This window comes from Vulpes lagopus, chromosome 8 (genome assembly GCF_018345385.1).
Source record: "Vulpes lagopus strain Blue_001 chromosome 8, ASM1834538v1, whole genome shotgun sequence".
NCBI classification, from domain to species: Eukaryota; Metazoa; Chordata; class Mammalia; order Carnivora; family Canidae; genus Vulpes; species Vulpes lagopus.
Window position 1 is genome coordinate 47,538,499 of NC_054831.1, and position 16,033 is coordinate 47,554,531.

General features: G+C 36.4%; 1 protein-coding gene across 2 annotated transcripts in view; it reads right to left on the reverse strand.

Annotated features, from left to right (window-relative positions):
• Nucleotides 1-474: 474 nt before the first annotated feature.
• The window catches only part of ALG5 (ALG5 dolichyl-phosphate beta-glucosyltransferase), a 48,030-nt gene continuing 32,471 nt past the window's right edge, over nucleotides 475-16,033 (reverse strand). For both annotated transcript variants that reach the window (XM_041767903.1, XM_041767904.1), the window contains exons 8-10: nucleotides 12,183-12,334; nucleotides 2,756-2,841; nucleotides 475-674 (exon numbers count right to left, since the gene is read on the reverse strand). In XM_041767903.1, coding sequence (XP_041623837.1) covers nucleotides 559-674; nucleotides 2,756-2,841; nucleotides 12,183-12,334 — 354 coding nt within the window. In that variant the 3' untranslated portion in view covers nucleotides 475-558. The remainder of the gene's footprint in view (nucleotides 675-2,755; nucleotides 2,842-12,182; nucleotides 12,335-16,033) is intronic.

The window sequence follows — 16,033 nt, forward strand, 5'->3', positions numbered from 1 at the left end:
CCCCAAAAACTTTCTTTTTAATAAAGGATTTTTAGTTTCTAATAACATGAACTCAAGAGCAAGGTGTTGCCAAGAGAGAGACCATTTAAGCAAGTGAAGGCCTTTGTGACAGAACCTATGTCCTTTAATATATAATTTCTTAGAATTTTTTAAGTTGAAATATGGACTTAATATTGATAAATTTATATATATTCAAACATGTTAATTTGATTTTTAAATCTCTGAGCACAGATATATGATTTTGGTTTATATTTAAGTTTGGGAGAATTATGCAGGTACTTTAGAGTAAGATTCTCTCTTCTGTTTAAAAGTTGTATTTCTCAGAATCACAATGATAGTTAATCTAAATACATAAAACTGCTATAGCAAAAGAAAATCTGACTTACAAATACCTTATATTTTTTTGGTCCAAAAGAGGTATAAGCATTTTTAGTTATGGCATTTAATTATTTAAAATTACCAAAAGGCAGACAATGTTTATTCCAGGTTTATTTAAAATTTTAATTTCAAATGAAATGTGAGACACTGATACATAAGAATACAAAGATGGCAAATAACCTAATTCATCTTCCCGGTTTGTTCAAGCCTCCAGGCACCAGTCAAATACCGAAGTCGTATAAAAAGTAGATCCTTGCCCATTTGTAGCCAGCTCCAAAATGGAACTAATTTAGAACCTGTGATTAAAAAATAATTAAAAACGAATTAACTTAAATTCTGGAGAAAATATATCAATTAAAATTATATTTTATATTCAGTCTTACATGACCTTTGTGATTTCCGGTTACCTTAATTTACTTTTTATATTATATATGTATGCATATATTTATGTATATATTTAATTCCATCTGTACATCTAAAAATGATTTTTTAGGACAAATTTTCATGTTTCACATGCTACTTTTCAGTTTCATGTACTGCAGAGAAGTAGGTACATTTCCATACATAATATAAACTAATAATCTGGGATAAGAAATCCAAGACAAAAACCCAATTTTTATTCTAATTCTACTAAAGACTCTCAATCAGCTAAAAGAAAAACGATTTTAGCTAGGATATCTTGTCCAGTGGTTGCGAAATGGCAGTGTGCCAAGCCCAGTTGACTACAGGAGATCTGCCTCCTGGAGCATATTTTAAAAGCTTGTATTCCTTGATTTTATCCTGTGGAACTGTTTTTTTAAATTAAGTCAAGGGTAGACTGCAGGTCGGGTAACTGGGGTGCTGGATGGTAAAGTGTCATGGCGAAGATCAAAATACCAACAATTTTCTAGATTTAAACCCAAATATGCTAGCTTCTTCCTCTTCTCTCTTTTCTTCCCCAACTTTATTGAGGTAGAATTGACAAATAAAATTGAAATAAATGTAAAGTGCAGAATGTAAGGATTTATATATATCCACATATATACTTATATACATATACTGTAAAAGGATTACCTCAGTCAAATTAATTAACTCATCCATCTTAATTTTATTTGCATCATTTACAAAAGAATTAAACATCTTCAAAGCTGAAGTGAGTGGATTCACTAATGACAAAAACAAAACATCTTGGAAGTTAAATGAAATTGGGAATGATCTAAATTGTGGAGATTTCATATGGTCCTATTATAGGGAGGAGGGACTGAGTATATATGGGCAAGGATTCTAGAATGACTAACAGAAAACTACACATTGAGTGTCCATTAACAAAAATACACAACTGTCTCTGAAATGCACATGAGCAAATGATGTAAATACAAAACACATTTTTACTTTTTCCCATTTCAACTTCCCATAGAGTCTACGCTGGGCGCAGATCGACACATTACTTCCTTACAAGTCTGAGCAATCCTTTACCAGCTTTTGAATCCCCTTTGACCTAGGCCGCTACTGTGGAGAGTAGTTAGATTTTTCTAAGTTAAACTGATTCAGCAAGATTCCAAGAGGTTTGAATTTGTTTTAGACTCTATAGTTTGTATGATTCCCAGACTAGTTCTTAATCTTCTCCTGTCCCTAAACATCCATGGTTCCAGAACAATAATGGCATACTATAAGAACTACTTTCTAAGTGGAAGCCATGCTCAGCTGGGGAGGGGTGACTCTGAAAGTCTCCAGTTGACTGTTAACTGCTTCCATACTATGAATTAATTTTGATGCATTCTAAGGTAAGCAAAGGGGAAAACTAGAATATATTTTCAGTTCTATAAATTATAAGCTAAGCTTTTTCAAACAGGAATTATTAAGAATTATGATAGATTTCACATTATTAGAGATCTTAGAGATTTTCACATTTTTTGGATATATGTACAGGTACCAGTTAAAGATTGGCTCTGAACGGACTATGGACATTTGGAGTAAAAACAAGTATAATTCCTTATTTTGCTCTGCATGGTGGCTTATAGGTACTCAATACCTACTGAGTAATGAAATAAGACAATAAATGAAAGGTGATACAAACAAAATTTATCTCAAAAGACTTAAGCTTGTTTCTAGCCTCAGATTGCCATGATCCTGTCTATTGCAGAAGTTTTACTGAATTTCATGGGCCGGGTAGGAGGCCTATTGAAGACCCCAGGAAGAGACTGCATGGATAGAGAAGGCAGGATGCCATCTAGAGGGTGGAGGGGATTAGGAGGCAGAACTCTCTGTGGAACTGCCCCTTCTCAGTCAAGTCAGTTGAGTAGGCCCTGATGGGGGCAGCCAGCTAACTTTACAACTACATTGTTACCTACCTCCACCACCACTTAATATCAGCTGCAACATGAACAAATATACTCACCTTCAATTTCAGTCCAGTTCACAGCAATCTCTGCTATTGGAATTTTAAAGAATTGTGCTATGTAAAGCAATTCTACATCAAAAGCCCTGAAACAGAAAATATATTGATTTTTATTTTTAAAAAGAGAAATAGAATGTAATTAAATCTCTACCTGGGCATGTTTTAAAGAAACTTATAAAGCAGATATTTAGCTTATATAGTAAATCTGAAAGTCAGATTCTTAGAACGTCAAATAAAAGGTTAAGTAGTTCAGGAGCTTCAAGGTAAATAATTTAGTGTGTCACTGCATAACATTTAAATGAGAAATATGGTTTCCTATCATAACTCAGAAGCTCCCAGGGGTAAAATTGGGCTGTAAGAGAAGATTTAATCATGCAAATTTTCAAGATTGATGGTTTTCAATCCCAGGCTTAACTACCTGAAGGTATAGAATTGATAGCATTTTCAACTGATTCAGAGAGTTGATAAAACAGAACTCTAAGCAGCTCTTGGAGAAATGTCAGTCACTTTAGAGTTACTTGATTACATTCTCTACCATCAAAGGATCAAGGATTCTTTTTTAAATACAGGGTTGCTTAGGGCCTTGTCTTTTCCTTTTCCTTTCCCCATGCCATTCTGGGCAAGACAGTACTGCCAGCTGTGGAAAGTGAAAAGCCACTTTAGATTAGTCTGAAATGCTCTTTGGGTATAAGCAAATATATACATGGGAATAGATATATTGTCTCATTTTAACTTACATCATTAAAAGAATTTCTAGTCTGAATTCCCAGTTCATCCTTCCTTCTCCCAGTAGAAAGCTCTGAAAGCTCCTCCTCAGTTACCCTTTGGTTTAGGTGAAATCTGCTTCCCCTAAAGTTTCTGAATCCTGACTTAGAAGTTCTCCTGGATTCCACTTACAAATTCTCTGTAGCCAGTTTCTTTCTCTCACTGGCAGTGAGCTCAGGGAGAGAAGCCCCACTACCTGTTAAACCTCCTTCATGCTCTTAAAACCAAAAGCGCTGGAGTCCTTTACTGTTTTGCTTTCATCTTGTGCCTGTTAAGCAAGCCCCAACCCTCACTTTCTAGACTGCAAGAAATACACTTCAGACTTCCAGGGGTTGGTTTCAAAGTATTAGCACAAACAAAAAAAATACCTAGAATCCATTTCTATTTGATTTTCCTCCCAGAAAACTTGAATTTGGGAGCTTTGTTTTCTTGGACACAAAACTACTACTATGCACTCTGTGACTAGTTTAAATCCCAAGTATTTGTATAATTCACTATGAAAACTATTTTTTTAAAGCACTTAATTCTTTCTCTTATCCTAATAAAATATTTACTTAAGATGATAAATCCATCTATAAAAGCTTTCTTTGTGTTATTAAAAAGATTGCATATAAGTTCTGTTAACTAGCATAGGACACTCAAGAAAGGAGGAAATTATTTGAATATTAAGCCTGGTTAATCCTTAACCCTCTCCTTTAACACAAAACAAAATAATACCTAAAAGGCTGAATTAGTTCTAATGATATTCAATAATCTAAAAAAGATTATTAAGTATTTTAAGGATATCAGCATATAGAGTGACTTATCAAAGACGTAAAACAACACAAGGAGTGGGGGAAAAAAGCACTAATTAATTGAATTTACTTTATATTAACAAAAAACTGAAAGGGCTATTCACCTTCTACTTCTACTATTACTTTTACTCTATCCTCTTTTAACATTTTAAGACAGACATGAAGATGTTTACTTAAAAAAATGTATAGTTCACATCATCATATTATAAGAGACCAATCTATTACCAAAGCAAACATAAGTAACATACCAAGTATTTCTGCATAGAGCCTTATGCTATTGTACAGAAATAGTATAAGGGTTAATTTCCAAATCAGATGCCTTAGTGTTTATTTTTTTTTTTTAATTTGGTCTTTTTCTTTTTTTAAAGATTTTATCTATTTATTCATGAGAGATATACAGACATAGGCAGAGGAAAAAGCAGGCTCCATGCAGGGAGCCCAATGTGGGACTTGATCCCAGGACTACAGGATCACGCCCTGAGCCGAAGGCAGGTGCTAAACCACTGAGCCACCCAGGCGTTCCAACCTTTGTGTGTTTTTGCAGATGTGGGGAAGGCAGAGCCACTGTTTTCTTTTGTTACTCAGTGTCTGGTATAGCTGTGACCTCACAGATACATTCCTTAAGAACAAAGAGTGTGTTGATACTCTATTAAACATAAGCAGACACACACATATTCTACTGCTCCCTCCTGAAACCCCCCTAAAATTAAAACAACAGTGATGGAATAAACACATAAGAACAAAGAAGAAATGAAAATAATTTTAAAAAATTGGAAAAAAAATCTGAAACTTGGAAAGTAGTTGGTCAACCAGCAACTAAGAAAAGTAGATTGTGACAATGGGAGAAGCCTAGAAGCAGATGAATGGGTACTGCAGAGTGCCCCCAAAGGCTTAGGCATCACTAGCCTCTCTGCAAGTGATGTCTGCAAGTGGTGCAGGTGGGGCATTACAAGGGAGGGCCCACGGAAAATCTCTATGAGATTTTCCTTTGCTCAAGTTGGTTCTGTAAATGCTGGCAGCCAGGCTCATACTTCCCTGGCAGGAAATCGAGAGATTTCCACTTTAGTGAAAACAACCAGTCCAAAGATAATGATAGTTGGGATTTTACTGCACAAAGTGGCCCCACTACTTAGTCTGCAGTAAAATCTACCAGTTGATCAGAGTTCTCTGACCATGCACACTGCTTCTGATGAAGCTATACTATACTATACACATGTGAGGATAGATTTTAATGATTGAAAATATGGAAAAAAATTGGAGCAACAGAAACAATGTAGGGAAAGAAAAAATGTCCAAGTTTTAAATAATACATTAAGTAATGGAAGATGCTGTTGTCATGAAACAAGAATAGGTTAAAAGATTAATACTGGAAAACAAAAGAGTTGTAGAAAATTATAATTTCTGATAACAGAAATACAAATTTAATCAGGATAGAGTTTCCACATCTGTTTTATAAGAGGGAAGAGAAAAAAGAGAGAGAAATATTTAATGATTAAAGGACATTTCCCAGAACTAGAGTATGGACTTGCAGATTTAGAGTGGCTACTGCAAAATTAACAAGATGCATGATAAAGAGCCACATTAAGTCCCCCAAATCATGGTATTTTGAAACACTGTGGAGAAAAAGTTTCCAAAGGGGGATGGGAATAACACCATAGACAAAGAATTGAGATTTAGATTATTGTCGGAATTGGACTTCTCCACAGAAACACCGAGTGCCAAAGAAATACAGCAATGCTTTCAAAATCCAGAAGAAAAATGATTTCCAACCTAGAATGCTTTCTCCAGCTAACTATTAGGCAAACGTGAGGGGAGACTAAAGGTGTGTTTCACACGCAATATCTCCAGGTTTCTTTCTTATATGCTTTGGCAGTTTAACAGAGGATGTAATCTACTGCAATGGGGTACAAACCAAGGAAAAGGAAGAACAGGGACTGTGCAGCAGGCCAGAGAACTAGAAAGGTGAGAGCTGACGAGACGTCTTCAAGAAAAAGGTGACACTGATGCATAATCTGGTGCATCAGAACGTATGGGGAGATATTTTCTACTCCTCACAGAGTGGGAGCCTAAGTGACATGTCCATAGTAAAGGAGTGGATAGAAACTCCAGATATTAAAAAAAAAAAAAAGAAAAGAAAAGAAACTCCAGATATTTATTATCTTCAGGAAAACAAAAAGTACAATAATCATATTGCACAGTATGTCTCAAATATGAATTATCTTTACACAGCTATACCAATCAGTAGTGATCCAACCACAAATTATTTAGAAACTGTATTAGCAGGGTGTGGAGCGTGTACAGGGGTTTAAGAGAACTAATTACATATCTATCAGTTGATTTATTTTGGAAGGTAATATCTAAAACTGAAGAGAGACAGGACTATGCAAACCCATTATTCTGAAGATGAAAGCAAATTCCACAAAGCAACAGCGGAGAGTTCAAAGTGACTGTAGTTAGGGAGAAGGAACTGGGGACAGAAGGGAGATGGGGGAAGGGACAATGATTTTTTTAGTATAAGTCTTATGGAACTGACTTTAAATTATTAACATGCATAACACTGATTTAAAAAAAAGCATTCTTGGAATGAATAATCATGAGATTTGTGTGGAATCAGAAAAGACCCTGAAGAGCCAGGGGAATATTGAAAAAGAAAACCAGAGCCGGGGGCATCACAATGCCAGATTTTAGGTTGCACTACAAAGCTGTGATCATCAAGACAGTATGGTACTGGCACAAAAACAGACACATAGATCAATGCAACGGAATAGAGAACCCAGAAATGGGCCCTCAACTCTATGGTCAACTAATATTCGACAAAGCAGGAAAGACTATCCACCGGAAAAAGGACAGTCTCTTCAATAAATGGTGCTGGGAAAATTGGACAGCCATGTGCATAAGAATGAAAATAGACCATTTTCTTACACCAGACACTAAGATAAACTCAAAATGGTGGAAAGATCTAAATGTGAAACAAGAATCCATCAAAATCCTAGAGGAGAACACAGGCAACACCCTTTTTGAACTTGGCCACAGCAACTTCTTGCAAGATACATCCATGAAGGCAAGGGAAACAAAAGCAAAAATGAACTATTGGGACTTAATCAAGATAAAAAGCTTCTGCACAGCAAAAGAAACAGTCAACAAAACTAAAATACAGCCTACAGAATAGGAGAAGATATTTGCAAATGACCTATCAGATAAAGGGCTAGTATCCAAGATCTATAAAGAACTTATTAAACTCAACAGCAAAGAAACAAACAATCCAATCATGAAATGGGCAAAAGACATGAACAGAAATTTCACCAAAGAAGACATACACATGGCCAACAAGCACATGAGAACATGCTCCGCATCACTTGCCATCAGGGAAATACAAATCAAAACCACAATGAGATACCACCTCACACCAGTGAGAATGGAGAAAATTAACAAGACAGGAAACAACAAATGTTGGAGAGGATGCGGAGAAAGGGGGACCCTCTTGCACTGTTGGTGGGAATGTGAACTGGTGCAGCCACTCTGGAAAACTGTGCGGAGGTTCCTGAAAGAGTTAAAAATAGAACTGCCCTTTGACCCAGCAATTGCACTGCTGGGGATTTACTCCAAAGATACAGATGCAGTGAAAAGGCAGGACACCTGCACCGCAATGTTTATAGCAGCAATGTCCACCATAGCCACACTGTGGAAGGAGCCTCAGTGTCCATCGAAAGATGAATGGATAAAGAAGATGTGGTTTATGTATACAATGGAATATTACTCAGCCATTAGAAATGACAAATACCCACCATTTGCTTCGATGTGGATGGAACTGGAGGGTATTAAGCTGAGTGAAGTAAGTCAATCGAAGGACAAACATTGTAGGGTTTAATTCATTCGGGGAATATAAAAAACAGTGAAAGGGATTAAAGGGGAAAGGAGAGAAAATGAGTGGGAAATATCAGGATGACAGAACATGAGAGACTCCTAACTCTGGGAGTTATTTATTTTTTAACATAACAGAAATGAGCAAAGGGTAGTGGAAGGGAAGGTGGGCAGGGGGATGGGGTGATGGGGTGACGGGCACTGAGCGGGGCACTTGATGGGACGAGCACTGGGTGTTATGCTACATGTTGGCAAATCGAACTCCAATAAAAAAAACAAATAAAAAAGCATTCATGAGAGAAAGTACATTTCAAGGAATCCGTTTTTAAAATTACCATAAATTCAGTCCAATTATACTTTAATATTAAAAGGAAAGAATTTAGATGGGCTACAGTTCTGAGGATGGAGATTATATATATACTTATATGTAACATTACATATATCTTTATTGTTTACCAGAACCCATACTCAGGTCTGTTATTTTGTTTTTTATTGTTTTTTATTTTTTATTTATTTTTTTAGGGTACTTTGTCACAGTTCCCCCCCCCTTTTTTTTAATATTTATTTATGATAGGCACACAGTGAGAGAGAGAGAGAGGCAGAGACACAGGCAGAGGGAGAAGCAGGCTCCACGCACCGGGAGCCCGACATGGGATTCGATCCTGGGTCTCCAGGATCGCGCCCTGGGCCAAAGGCAGGCGCCAAACCGCTGCGCCACCCAGGGATCCCTCAGGTCTGTTATTTTGAATCAGAGATGGTTGCCCAGTCTTTCTACTGTAGTTTAATGTTTTCTAATACCTAGCAACTCTACTTGATTTGAATTTCCTGAAAGTTATGAGAAAAATGACAATGAATTTTTGGGGTAAATCCTTAAAATGCCAGTCTGAGGTGACACATGGAGATAAAGAAGAGATGTGCAACTTGTTTTCTATAAGTTATGCTGCATAAGAAAGAAATACATTTGTTCTTTAGTCTTTCTTGATTTTAAGTCCAGGACAAAGATGCTTGAATAAAAGACAATGATGAAACATTAATATAGTGAAGGGTATACTGCTAATCAAGTTGATATATGCATATTTGGTGGTTCTCAATACACAAAATAAACATATTTGGACCCCAAAGAGAGATGTAAGAGGCTAAATTTTAAATTAGGTCAATACTATTGTTAATCAAATCCAAATAAATATTAAAAAGGCATGCACACAAACATCACATTTAAAAGAGAAAGTATGAGCATGTTCTTTAACTTAGAAAACCCCCCAAAACTCTAGAATTATGCTATCCAATACTGTAACCAGTAGTCAAGTGTGGCTACTGAGCACTTGAAATGTGGTTAGTCTGATTGGAGGTGTACTTTAGTTTGAAGACATAGTACAAAGAAAAATATGTGAAATACCAGATTATTTTTTCATACTGAGTGCATGCCAAAATGACATTTTTTTTTCTATAAAGATTTTATTGACTTATTTGAGAGAGAGTGTGCCCGGGCACACATTAGCAATGGGGAGGGGCAGAGGGAAAGGGAAACACAGAGAATCTGAGAGGGAGAATCTCCGTTGAACAGGGAGCCCAACACAGGGCTGGATCCCAGGACCCTGAGATCATGACCTCAGCCAAAGGCAGATGCTTAACCAACTGAGCCACGCAGGTGCCCTGAAATGACATTTTTATATGTGTTAAAGTACACTATTAAAATAAATTTCATGTGTTTCTTTTTATTTTTTTTAATGTGGCTACTAGAATATTTAAAATTATATAAATGTCTCAGATTATATTATAATGGCTATTATATTACAGAACAGACATTGTATTGCTAGAACAATTCTGACAAGAGAAGCTTTATGAAGGGAGCCGGGGTGGCTCAATAAGCATCTGCTTTCGGGTCAGGTCATAATCTCGGGGTCCTCAGATCAAGCTCAGCATCAGGCTCTCTGCTCAGTGGGTTGTATGCTTCTCCCTCTCCCTCTACTGCTCCCTCTGCTTGTGTGCTCTCTCTGTGTCAAATAAATAAATACAATCTTAAAATTAAAAAAAAAAAGAAAAAAAAACTTCATAATTTTTAAGTTATCAACCCTAATTATCAACTCTAACCCTAAATGTCCTCAACCCTCAGTCCCCAACTTCCTTTCAAACTACCGAGAACCTAGTACTTTGACTCTAGTTCTGGACCCAAAAGCTGACTGAAAAATATCTAATGTAGAGGGAGGGCTTTATTTCTAGAGTGGCTTCTTCAAGTAGATTCTCTGATTTTGGAGTCAATTAACTATCAATCTATTTTATTTTTTAACATAACAGAAACATGTATCTGAGTTTGAAGATCAAATATACATTACTTAAAAATTTTCAATCTATGAAAAAAAAGATTAAAAACCATGTATGAGAATTTTAATTCTGAAATGATAGTTTCTTACAGTTATGGGGGGGGGGTTGGTCATATGACACCTATTTCTAGGGAGATAATAGATCTTTGCAAACAGATGCACAAAAGTTATAGAAACTACAAAAGTGAACATCCATTGGAATAATTATTCAGATTCTCACCATGAACACAACTCCCACAGAACCAATGAGTAATACTAAGTATTAACTCTTCCAACAATATTTATTGAGCAGCTGTAATGTGCCAGGTACTGTTAGATAGTGGGATATACTAGCAAGCAAAATCAGATGGGATTCTTGTCCTTTTGGAGCTTGTTTTAATAGAGAAAAAGAAAATTCTGCAAATAAAAAGAAAACTACAGGTGTGACCTGTGAAGAAGGGCTATGGTACTGCAACAGCACACAATTAGGGGTGTCTGATCTTGTTTGGAGAGAGAGGATTGGTTGCTCTAAGGAAGAGCTGAAGAAGTTGGGAAGGGAAGGGTCCCATGTGGAGACACAGGTAGGTTGGATTATGCAGCATCTCTCAAGGCCACAGGAAGGCACTGAAGGATTTTAAGAAAAGAGGTGCGTTTGATTGATCACTTTTAATTTTTGAAAAGACTCCTTGGGCAGCATAGGCAATGATGGGTGTGCTGGATGCTGATGGGGAAGATGAAGAGAAACAAAGGGACACAAAAGCTAAAATCAAGAGGCCTGGGCCATGAACTGGGGAATGTCAGAGCTGACTGCAAGGTTTCAAACTTCTATGTATCAGTGTTATTCACTAAACAGGCAGAGAGCTGAGGCAAGGTCTGGGATAAAGATAGGCCGGAGGACCAGGATATGTCAAGAGGGAGTGCTCAGAAGTATGGAACACTGCTGATGGGTTAATTAAGACAGTAAGTGGTCACATCACATGACCTTTGGGTTTCATGACAGGAGGTCCCTAGATGCTAAGATGGAGGGATGGGGAAAAATCCATATTGAGGTGGGGTGAGACATGAGTGGGAAGAGAGAAAACAGAAGACATAGAGCACTCTTTCAATAAAAGGCTGGCTATAAAAGAGGTCTGGAGCTGGAGGGGCACTAAGGAGGTGGTCAATGGAGAGAGGTTTTGTTTGTTTGTTTTTAATGGTAAGAGAAATTTAAGCTTGTTTTGAAAACGGATGGGAAAGACAAGAAAAGATGGTTGACAGGAAAAGACAAGACAAATAAGTGAACAGGATGAAGTTCTTAAGAAGGCAGAAGGGGATGCAGAGGTTGGTCACAGGCAGGAGAGAGAACTTACTACTAAAAAGGAAAGAATGAAAAGAAAATAGGTGCCCTCTTCTGTTCTGATATTTATGGGCTTTTTTTTTCTTTACAGGAAAATATAGACGCCTAAGGAAACAGGATGTTTCCAGGCCTTTTGATCTATACGGTCCACAATTAAAGTGAATAAATTAACTTTATACCATGTGTTTAGTTTGAGACTTTGAAAACAAGATCCAACTCAGGAAAAGAATAAAGGCATATATTAACTTTACATATGTAAGTGTCAATTTTGTTTAAACCTCAATGTTCCTTCTGAGAATGTAGGGCTGCTTCTTATGGCCTGGAATAGCTGCTGTGTAAGACATGCCCAATACATCTGGTTAGGAACTTACCATCGTTCAATGTGTAGAGATGAAAACGTCCGTGAAGCTGCTTCTCGAGTAAATAATTTGAACCCACACTGTGTGTCTCTGATTCCTTTGACACAAAGGAACCATACCAGAAAGTGGAACCCATACATGAGCAGAGTACGGAAGTAAGAACGCTGAAACAAAACCAAAATATAAAAGACTTTTCCATTAATCTATAAAGAACAATTGAAAACACCTGGCTGCAGACAACTGCATTTTAATATTTAATTGGCTGTGTAGACCTTACATTTGACACCACTGTTTCATTAGCTTCACTGGCAAAGTATAATGAAGAAACTCTGAGGATGCCTACTCCTTACCACAGGGCAGAGGGACCAGGGAAGTAGCTATTCATTTCGCGAAGATTCAAGAAGAAACAGACAAGAAGAATCACAGTACATGTGAGATGCCAGGGCTTTAATCTACCAGGAGATTATCATAACTCTTTTGGGCTGCTATGAACTAGGAGAGCATCTCATTTGTCTACATATTTTGTGCTCTGGATATATTTCAGTTTCAAAAAAGGTGAGAGTGAGAGTTGCGACACCTGAGTGACTCAATTAAGTGGGTGCCTGAGGCTCAAGTCATGATCTCAGGGTCCTGGGATGGAGAGCCAGGCTGGGCTTCCCATTCAGCAGGGAGCCTGCTTCTCCCTCTCCCTCTGCCCACCCCTGCCCCACCTTACTCATGCTCCAGTACTCGCCTTTTCTCAAATAAATACTTAAAAAAAAAAAAAAAAAAGGTGACACCTACTGGAACATCTTGGAAAAACGAAACACTGTGATTTAAACCTAGAGTTCTATGCCTAGTTAATGAGAATACTGATCAAAGAAGTGCAGCAGAATATCACAAAAGTCAGAGTAAGAAGGAGTCTGAAACAACAGTCTTTCTAACTAGAAATAGATATTGGATATTCAACTTAAGTAGTCTTTAATCCTACCTGAGTGTTCATATTATTAGTAATTAATTTTATTATGAGTAGTAGCATGACTTAATATTCCATTATTTATTAAATATTGCAAACTTTAAAACTAAGAATAATGAATCATTATTATCATTGTATTCAAGACTCTCATAGTTAGGATTAAAAGGATCTCTTAAAATTTTCTATAATGTAATAGATCCATAGAATGATATACTATATATGCACATTGGGAACCTAATAAGAGTCTATGTAGAACATTTACCATTTCATTTTATTATTTCCCTTCCTTCTTTTGGTTCTTGCTTTTTATAACTGTAATCTTTAGTATCATTCTTCATTTATGGCTTTTTCTATCATTATCAAATGGAACCATGACTAACCAGTGATAACACAACAAAGCAGAGAAAGCCACTGACCTGAGCAGACCTCAGGTCTATATTTGAATCTTGGCTGCAATAATAATTAGCAGGGTGACCTTGAGCAAGTTATTTCAACTCTTTCCAGCCTACTTTCCTCATCTATCAAATGGGAAAGAAAATGCCCACCCCACAATGTTACTGTAAAGATTAAATGAGATAATATTCAAGTCTTTAGCCAACTGTTTGGCACAGTTAACAGGAACTCAATAAATGTTTTTAATAAAGGAAGAAGGCTTGAAAGCTCACTTCAACCTCCTGACCACAATTTCACTTGTGCATTATATAGGGAAGGAAGGGAAGGAAAAATAAAATAATTATCTGTAAGGTATGTGAAACACAGTTTTTAAGCATGTGTGCATTTCTCTATGTTTTTATTATATTTCATATCAAAGAGGAAAAAGTCAAATAACACAGTGAAACAAGATATCTGCAGTACATGTAACTGAAAATGAGTAGTATCCATTCTTTCTATGTTAGAAAAATAAAATTTTAGAATTCTCTAGAAATAAAAAATGAAAACGAGTACAATCCTAAAGCAAATTGGACACAACCTAAGAGTAGCTCATAGAAAAGTAGCCTTATAAACATATTAAACAATGGTCATTCTCATTAGTGACCAATAAAACCAAATTTTAACTACAGCATGACACCATATTATACCAATCAAACTGGCCAACTCTATAAAGAATCACAGCATTAAATCTTTTGTTAGGATATGGAGTGTTGGGGATACTCCACTAGTGGGAGTATAAATTGATCATCACTTTGGAGAAGAATTATGCAAAAGGTTTGTAAACTGTAAAATAAACTTTTTGGAAGGATCTAGCACTTCTCATTTATCACCTAGAATTATTAGTTATGTTCTGATATAAATAGGTCTTACCTCTCTAAGCAGATAGGGCAGAAACCTCATCTTAAAATACTTTGGTAATCTCACAACAGCTTGCTCAGTGCCTTCCATATAAAATATTTCCAATAAATGCTGGTTGACTGATTAAACCTCCAAAAGAGCATTTATGCTTAGGAAAGGAAAAATTGAAATCGAAAGATAGAAAAATTAAAATTAAAAGGTAGAAAAAAAAATGCCTATAAACTATTCTTGAATGATTTTTAATGCGATTTAGGTGTGGTTACTAGTTACCAGATGAAAATATTCTATGACTACTTTTGCTTGGATCTTAATAGAAGATTTTTATTTGCTTTAAGATAGTGGTTATTTTTTAAAAATCAGAAACACATGGAGATCACATGAGGACCTTATTTGATTTCTAACATATTGAAAGCACAACAAGGTAAACTACAAACAATAAGATCTCCCTTTACTTTTTATAACCTTGCAAAATATCTTAAAATTTACAAGACATCTAAAATATATTATGGAACAGACTTAGTTCAATAAAACTAACAAAGTCATAGAGTAATATTATAAAAACCTCTGAAGTAGACATTTAAAAATATGAAAAAAATTCACTGCTTTAATATTAATAATAATCTAATGTGGATAAAATGTAAACAAGGAATTCAGGTGAAATTTAAAGCTGACTGGTACTTTCATTATCTTAAAATAAATTCAAAGAAGTCCCAAGACTTAAGCTAAGACTTTAAAGAAAATCTGAAGACCTCAAATAAACACTAATGGATTCTATTCTGAATCCTTTAAAAATGATAAGTGCAAGAATACTCAGACAATATAAACATCCCTGGTATAACTGTTATAAAGAACATGTGGCATACAGATTCACTGAAGATGGTAAGGACTCCAGAGAAGCTGTATCATGTTTGTCTTCCAAGGGAGCAGTAGAACAGATGGTAGGATTAACAGAGAATATGTCTAAAAGTATTCAGGATAGAGAGATCTGAAAACTATGCAATTAAGCTATTGAAGTTGCTGTTCACTATCTTCATTAATTAATTCTTTTATAATTTCCTCACTGTCCACAGACTGATCACCATGCAAAAGTTTATACTGTGTATAGCACCTTAAGAGAAACCTGGAATGGTTCAGGAAGAGAACACCATACTGCACTTTCTTCCACATGTGGCAGGTGGAGATGACCTTTTCTAAGGTAGGCAGGGTTCTATGACAGTAAGCAGGACTACTTGAACTACAAACCTACAGAGCAGCAGTCATGTGTAACATCTTCAGTAGACAACTGCTGGTTTCTCACCAGTGGATCAGTTTTCCTTCCTTTCTATAGTATAGCAGCTGATTCTGTGGGCTTCAAGATTTTTTTTAAAAGATTTTATTTATTTATTCATAGAGACAGAGAGAGAGAGAGAGGCAGAGACACAGGCAGAGGGAGAAGCAGGCTCCATGCACCGGGAGCCCGACGTGGGACTCGATCCCGGGTCTCCAGGATCACGCCCTGGGCTGCAGGAGGTGCTAAACCGCTGTGCCACCGGGGCTGCCCTGATTCTGTGGGCTTCAAAGGCTCTAAATCAATCACTAAGTTTTAGAGATGGAGGAACAGATGAACGGATGACAAAAT